This window comes from Heterodontus francisci, chromosome 29, assembly GCF_036365525.1.
Source record: "Heterodontus francisci isolate sHetFra1 chromosome 29, sHetFra1.hap1, whole genome shotgun sequence".
NCBI classification, from domain to species: Eukaryota; Metazoa; Chordata; class Chondrichthyes; order Heterodontiformes; family Heterodontidae; genus Heterodontus; species Heterodontus francisci.
Window position 1 is genome coordinate 10,218,986 of NC_090399.1, and position 8,585 is coordinate 10,227,570.

The 8,585-nt window shown below is 44.1% G+C and overlaps 1 protein-coding gene across 1 annotated transcript in view; it reads left to right on the top strand.

Moving 5' to 3' along the window:
• LOC137346108 (cytochrome P450 2K6-like) overlaps positions 1–8,585 on the top strand; it is a 34,705-nt gene extending 26,120 nt beyond the window's left edge. The window contains exons 8-9 of the mRNA XM_068009406.1: positions 6,363–6,504; positions 7,930–8,585. Of these exons, the coding sequence (XP_067865507.1) occupies positions 6,363–6,504; positions 7,930–8,108 (321 nt within the window). The 3' untranslated portion in view covers positions 8,109–8,585. The remainder of the gene's footprint in view (positions 1–6,362; positions 6,505–7,929) is intronic.

Genomic DNA, 8,585 nt, shown 5'->3' on the forward strand with positions numbered 1-8,585 from the left:
AAGAGGAATCGGGTGTCATTAATATGTGCATCAGAAGTCAAGGATACAAGAAAGCATCGGGTAATTAAATATGGTCAAAAAATCTTCAGTTCTCATTTCTAAATTCTTTTATTCTAAACCTGACCTCCATTTACTTTTTTATCATGAGTAGCAATTTAAAAGAAGTGGAAATCAGTCCTATCTCATTCATTTCTCGGATGAGATATTAAATGAAGGCCCCGCCTGCTCTCTCAGGTGGACACAAAAGATCCGACAACACAATTTCAAAGAAGAACAGCGGAGTTATGCCCCGTGCCATCTGAATATACAAACATACAAATTAGGAGCAGGAGTGGGCCAATCGGCCCTTCGTGCCTGCTCCGCTATTTAATAAGTTCATGGCTGAACTGATTACTCTACATCTCGTCTATCCCCAATAATCTTCCACCCCCTTGCTTATCAAGAATCTATCTACCTCTGCCTTAAAAATAACCAAAGACTCTGCTTCTATCGCCATTTGAGGAAGAGAGTTCCAAAGACTCTCAACCCTCTGAGAGAAAAAAAATTCTCATCTCTGTCTTAAATGGGCGACTCCTTATTTTTAAACAGTGACCCCTGGTTCTAGATTCTCCCACAAGGAGAAACACCCTTTCCACACCCGCCCTGTCAAGACCTCTCAGGATCTTATATGTTTCAATCCTATCGCCTCTTACTCTTCTAAATTCCAATGGATACACGCCTAGGCTATCCAATCTTTCCTCATAAGACTGCCCGCCCATTCCAGGTATTAGTCTAGTAAACCTTCTCTGAACTGCATCCAATGCATTTACATCCTTCCTTAAATAAGGAGACCAATACTGTACACAGTACTCCAGATGTGGTCTCACCAATGCCCTGAATAGCTGAAGCGTAACCTCCCTGCTTTTGCATTAAATTCCCCACACAGTAAACGATAACATTCTATTAGCTTTCCTAATTACATGCTGTACCTGCATATTAATCTTTTGCGAGTCATGCACTAGGACACCCAGATCCCTTTACATCTCAGACCTCTGCAATCTCTCACCATCTAGATAGTATGCTTTTTTAAAATTCTTCCTGCCAAAATGGACAATTTCACATTTTTCCACATTATACTCCATTTGCCAGATCTTTGCCCACTCACTTAACCTATCTATCTCCCTTGGTAGCCTCCTTACGCCCTCTTCACAACTTACTTTCCTACCTATCTTTGTGTCATCAGCAAATTTAGCAACCATACCTTCAGTCCCTTCATCTAAGCCATTTACATAAAAGTTAAGGCCCCAGCACAGATCCCTGTGGCACGCAACTTGTTGCATCCTGCCAACCACATAATGACCCATTTATGCCTACTCTCTGTTTCCTGTTAGCAAGCCAATCTCCTATCCATGCCAATATGTTACCCCCTACACCATGAGCTTTTATTACTGAAATAACCTTTGATGTGGCACCTTATCAAATGTCTTCACAGCACATGTAACTCCCTCCAAGAACGCCAATAAATTTGTTAAACATGATTTTCCTTTCACAAAACCATGTTGACTATGCCTGATTACCTTGAATTTTTCTAAGTGCCCTGCTTTAACATCTTTAATAATAACTTCTAACATTTTCCCTAAGACAGATGTTAAGCTAACTGACCTGTAGTTTCCTGCTTTCTGTCTCCCTCCCTTTTTGAATAAAGGAGTTACATTCGCTATTTTTCAATCCAATGGAACCTTCCCCGAATCTAGGGAATTTTGAAAAATTAAGACCAACGCATCAACTATCTCACTAGCGACTTCTTTTAAGACCCTAGGATGAAGTCCATCAAGACTCAGGGACATATCAGCTCGCAGCTCCAACAATTGTTCAGTACCACTTCCCTGGTGATTGTAATTTTCTTGAGTTCCTCCCTCAATTCCATTTCCTGACTTACATCTAATTCTGAGATGTTACTTGTATCCTCTATAGTGAAGACTGATGCAAAATACCTGTTCAATTCATCTGCCATCTCCTTATTATCCATTCTTAATTGCCCAGACTCACTTTCTTTAGGACCAACGTTTACTTTGTTAACTCTTCTTTTTTAAGTATCTATCTATCTGTCTTTATATTTCTAGCTAGCTTTCTCTTGTACTCTAATTTTTCCTTCCTTATCAATCTTTTAGTCATTCTTTGCTTTTTTTTATATTCTGTCCAATCTTCTGACCTGCCTCCCATCATTGCACAAAAATCTAGACTTTTTCTTTAAGTTTGATACTGTCTTTAACTTTTTTGGTTAACCATAGATTGTAGGTCCTCCCCTTGGAATTTTTCTTTCTCGTTGGAATGTATCTATTCTGTGTATTCTGAAATATCCCCTTAAATGTCTGCCACTGCATCTCTATTAACCTATCCCTTAACCTAATTTGCCAGTTCACTTTAGCTGCCCTCATAATTGTCCTTATTTAAGTTTAAGATATTAGTCTTGGACCCACTCTTCTCTCCCTCAAACTGAATGTAAAATTCAATAATATTATGATCACTCCTACCTAAGGGTGTCTTAACTATGAGGTCATTCATAGTTGGTTGGCTCATTGGTTGGCTCCAGAATGTACTGTTCCAAGAAATTATCCAAAAAACATTCTATGTGCTCCTCATCTAGGCTACCTCTGTCCATCTGATTTTTCCAGTCTATATGTAGGTTAAAGTCCCCCATGATTATCGCCATACCTTTCTGACAAGCTGCCATTATTTCCTCCTTTATACCCCATCCTACAGTGTGGTTAATGTTAGGTGGCCTGAACATCACTCCCACGAATGACTTCTTGCCTTTATGATTTCTCATCTCTACCCAAACTGCTTCTGCATCCTGGTTTCCTGAACTTAGGTCATCCCTCTCTATTGAGCTAATACCATCATTAATTGACAGAGCCATCCCTCCACCTTTTCCTAGCTTTCTGCCCTTCCTAAATGCCATGTACCCTTCAATATTCAAGTCCCAATCTATGTCATCTTGCAGCCATGAATCTGTAATGGTGGCACGTCGTACTTACTTATTTCTATTTGCACTCTCAGTTCATCTGTTTTATTAGATTGCCACGTGCATTTAGGTACAGAGCATTTAGTTTTGTCCTTTTATTATTTTTGTAACCTCTAGCCTTATCTGTTGATTTACTCTTAGATTAGTATGCTCTGCCACTTCCTGTCACAGTCTGTTTATCATTTCCCATATGAAAACTTTTCTCACTTACCTCGTGTCTACTCCTTGATTTATCATACCTTCTCCAATTTTCCCCCACTATTCAGATTAGAACCCTCTCTACGTCCCTAGTTATGCAGCTCGCTAGAACACGGCCCCAGCACAGTTCAGGTGAAAACCATCCCAATGGTACAGCCACCACTTTCCCCAGTACTGGTACCAGTGCCCCACAAACCGGAACCCACTTCTACCGCATCAGTCTTTGAGCCGCGCATTCATTTCTCTAATCTTATTAGCCCTATGCCAATTTGCACGTGGTTCAGGGAATAATCCAGAGATTATTACCTTGGAGGTTCTGCTTCTTAATTTGGTTTCCTGGGCCAATAGTTATTCCTAAACCAACATCCCTAAAAAAGGAGAGATTATCTGGTCATTTATCATAGAATTATCATAGAATTATAGAATCCTAGAAATTTACGGCATTGTAGGATGCCCATTAGCCCATCCTGCATGCACTGGCCGACAAGTAGCCATCCAGGCTAATCCCACTTTCCAGCTCTTAGTCCATAGCCTTGTCAGTTATGGCACTTCAAGTGCATATCCAAGTACCTTTTAAATGTTATGAGTATTTCTGCCTCTACCACCCTTTCAGGCAGTGAGTTTCAGATCCCCAACACTGTCTGGGTGAAAACATTTCCCCCAGAATCCCCTTTAAACCTACCTCTTACTCTAAATCTATGCCCCCTTGTTATGGACCCGTCAACCATGGGGAATAGGGCCTTCCTATCCTCTCTATCCAGACCCTTCATCATTTTATACACTTCAATGAGGTCTCCCCTCAACCTCCTCTGTTCCAAAGAAAACAACCCTAGCCTATCCAATCTTACCTCATCACTAAAATTCTCCAGTCCAGGAAAATCCTGGTAAACCTCTTGCGTACCCTCTCTAGTGTAATCACATCTTTCCTATAGTGCGGTGAGCAGAACTGTACTGCAGTTTCTTTGCTCGCTGTTTGGGGGAACTTGCTCGGTACTAATTGCCTGCCAGGTTTCCCTTTATTACAACAGTGTGTACACTTCAAAACAGTGTTACATTGGTTGTTAGCTGCTGTGGGATCTCCTGAGGTGTTAAAGAGATGAAAATTCTTTATTTCTTTACCTCATGGCCTGCCCGTGTTTGTGGGGACATGGGGCAGAAGTGAAATTGACTGAAATAAACAAGAGAAAAAAGCTGCTTTACCCCAGGTTCAGGTTGAATGATAAGATAATGAGGTGTCGGGGTTGTGGGGGGGGGTGGGGAGGGGTGGGGGAAGCAGGGACCAGACTGCCCAATAGGAGGTCTATGCAGGCAATGCTTCCCACTAGGAGCATAACTGCGTGTAATTACCTCCAGTGAGCTCCAGGACATCACTGCAGGAGTTCCTCAGGGTAGTGTCCTCGGCCCAACCATCTTCAGCTGCTTCATCAATGACCTTCCTTCAATCTTATGGTCAGAAGTGGGGATGTTCGCTGATGGTTGCACAATGTTCAGCACCATTCGCAACTCCTCCGATAATGAGGCAGCTCATGTCCAGATGCAGCAAGACCTGGACAATATCCAGGCTTGGGCTGATAAGCATCAAGTAACATTCACGCCACAAGTTCCAGGCAATGACCTTCTCCAACAAGAGAGAATCCAATCATCTCCCCTTGACATTCAATGGCATTACCATCGCTGAATCCCCCACTATCAACATCCTGGGGTTACCATTAACCAGAAACTGAACTGCACCAGCCATATAAACACTGTAGCTGCAAGAGTAGGTCAGAGGCTAGGAATCCTGTGCCGGTAACTCACCTCCTGACTCCCCAAAGCCTGTCCACCATCTGCAAGGCACAAGTCAGGAGTGTGATGGAATACTCTCCACTTGCCTGGATGGGTGCAGCACCAACAACACTCAAGAAGCTCAACACCATCCAGGACAAAGTAGCCCCACTTGATTGGCACCCCATCCACAACCTTAAGCATTCACTTCCTTCACTACTGAAGCACAGTGGCAGCAGTGTGTCCCATCTACAAGATGCACTGCAGCAACTCACCAAGGCTCCTTCAACAGCACCTTCCAAACCCACTACCTCTACCATCTAGAAGGACAAGGGCAGCAGCTGGGAACACCACCAAGCCACATGCCATCCCGACCTGGAACTAAACTGCCGTTCCTTCACTGTCGCTGGGTCAAAATCCTGGTACTCCCTTCCAAACAGCACTGTGGATATACCTACCCCACATATGGACTGCAGCGGTTCAAGAAGGCAGCTCACCGCCACCTTCTCAAGGGCAATCAGGGGTGGGCAATAAATGCTGGCCCAGCCAGCGACGCCCACATCCCATGAAAGAAGAGTCAGCCAGTAGCTCTTCCTTGCACCCAGTGACTACTGAATGACAGACGTCTGGGAGGAGGTTGTGGGGGTGAAATTAGGCAGTGGTGGAAGGATGGAAAGGAAAAACAGAAGGAACTGATTTTGCCATCCATTACACCGACCGCCTGATATTCCCACTGTCTAATTTTACACCCTGCTTGTTTAATCTTAGCCTGGAGAGCCATGGGTGAAGCCATGCGACAAATCCTTTCCTGTGCTGAAAGCTGAATACTGCAATAACTACAGTGATTTTCGTATCATTGCTTTTGTGTCAGAGTCATCGAATCATAAAGTCATTACGGCACAAAAGGAAGTCATTCGGCCCATCGAGTCCATGCTGGCTCTCTGGCGAGCAATCCAGTCAGTCCCATTGCCCTGCTGTGTTTTCAATAATAAGACTCACTATAATCATATAGTGTTAGCATTTTAAGGCCTTCTCAGTGTCTCTGCATAATGAATCATATTTTAAGTGGCAGCGACTATTAATATCTCATTCAAAGGACCAGAGCTCAGACAATGCAATGCTCCTCTGCACTGTGCTACAATGCCAGCATAGGGTAGGAAGTGCAACACTGAAATGGTCTTGAACCTGGAACAATGCCACAGTTAAAAATAAATTTGGTCTACCAATACATCTCATGTGGCATCTAAACAATGACATCATAGCAACGGCAGAGCTGTCACGTCTCTATAGCAACAGAGCGACTCACTGTGAGATCATCAGCTTAGTAACCATGTAAGTGTCATTAGAAACTTGTCGCCAGGCCAACTTTTCTTCTCTTCTCTTCACCTTTTCCAAGGGATCGTGTATTTTTCCATTGCTGACCTCCGTGCTTTACGATAAAACCCAATGGGAAAAACCGGATGAGTTCAACCCGGCTCACTTTCTGGACGAGGAGGGGAAGTTTGTGAACAAGGATGCCTTCATGCCTTTCTCTGCAGGTAAGTTACTGATCACCTGCCCAAGTGCATCTTCACTATCTTCGAATATCAGCCTGTGGAGGGAGTCAGCCTATGGCGCATTGCTAACATTCCTGCCTCTGAATCAGAAAGTGCAGCATTTGACCCCAGCTCATGCCTCCGAATTCTGGGCTAACATGCAGTGGGATGTTCTCATCAAGTGTGTGTGGGTGCCTTCCTCCTCACTCATTGCATGGGTGTAGGAGCCAATAATACACTCCCACCGCACAGGACTATCCCTTCCTTATGGGCTGGTATTGAGCTGGTCATGCCCATGGTAGGATTATTCATGTTGCAGACTGCCAATCAGCCTGAAAATTTGCCCATTACTTCATGCTGTTCTCCAAAGGATCGGTGCAAAGCTACATCACCAGATAGAGATATCTCTCGACAGTGCTTTACAGTAAAGTGGGCAGCCTACTTTATCGATCCATGTTTTGGGAGATCACATATATCATTGCTACCCCAGTCTACAGGGAGCGAGCTCAATGACTGTCTCTGTGCCTGTGTAGTTAATGGTCACTCGTCACGGTGAATTTACCCACTCAAATATTGGGAATGGTGAGCTGTGGTTTTCACCATCGAGTTGTATGTGGTTTTTATTGATAATGTCTTTCTCCCAAGAACACAATATATTGCTTACACGACACAGCAAAGAGAAGAGGTGAATCCAAAGTGGTAAGTTGTTCCCATACTAATAGTGCCAGAGGTCATTTTGACACTATGCAAATTCTCTGTCATCACTCTGAAATCGTTCAGCTTCAACAAACTAAATGGCTTCCCTCCATCTGCGGTAATTTCCCGCTTTGCCCGTCCATTAGGGAACACCTCCGAGGTTTATGTCCATTGATTTCGGCGGGCACGGCAAACGGGCGGGTGATCGGTTTTGCCAGCTCAGTAGGCAGGGCTCTCACCTCCGAGCTAGAAAGTTGTGGGTTCAAGACCCACTCCAGAGACTTGAGCGCAAATATCTAGGCTGATGCTTCCAGTGTAGTACTGAGAGAGTGCTGCTCTGTCTGAGGTGCTGTCTTGAACAGAGACACTGCCTACCCTCTCAGGTGGACATAAAAGATCCCACAGCACAATTCTGTAGAAGATCCGGGGAGGACTGGCCAATATTGGTCCCTCAACCCAACATCACTTTCATAAATGATCTAGTCACTATTATGTTGCTGTTTGTGGGAGCTTGCTGTGCACAAATTGCCTGCTGCATTTCTTGCATTACAACAGTGACTATGCTGTAACAGTGCTTCATTGGTTGTAAAGCACTTTAGGGCATCTTTAGGTCATGAAAGGTGCTATAGAAATGCAAGTTCATTCCTTCTTTCCCCACCCCCTCCCCGCTCCGTGTTTGAAGAAGTCGGGTGTTTTCACTAAGTCTGCTTATGTTCTCGTTGGCTTTTGCAGGTCGCAGGATTTGTGCTGGAGAGACTTTGGCTAAGGTGGAACTCTTCCTCTTCTTTTCGACTATGCTCCAGAGGTTTCATCTGCACGCTCCACCTTCTGTCACTAACCTGGACATCACACCTGCTGTAGGAGCGATACTAATGCCCAAGCCTCACAAAATGTGCGCTGTGCCCCGTTAGATGCCAGTACCTGCCACCCACCAATACCTCAACCATGGATACGGTTTCTGGGACATACCAAGACTACTGAAGGGCCCCTATTTTAAAATGCCGAGCACCTAGAATTAATGCCAAGTGGCACTGATAGTCTGCTGGGGGAGCTCATACCTCTGTATTCATAGAGCCTTCACTAACTAGGCATGTTAGAAGCTGATGACAGATATAAACTCATCATTCTATACGTTGATTCTGTTTCCACATTACACCCAACTGCTATGGGAAAAATAGTTCTCCAGTGGTTATGCTAGCAACTTGCAACAAAACAAAAGCAAGGAAACATTGACCCCTGCAAGATGGATGATGTTAGAGAATTCAGCCCGAAGCAAGGAGAAAGACTCCGAGGAAATAGTAGTGGCACACTCCTTTATACCCATTGTTTTAATGCTTCTTACTCATAGCCCTTACACTAAGAGTCAAATAAAACATAACCCCTCTTTA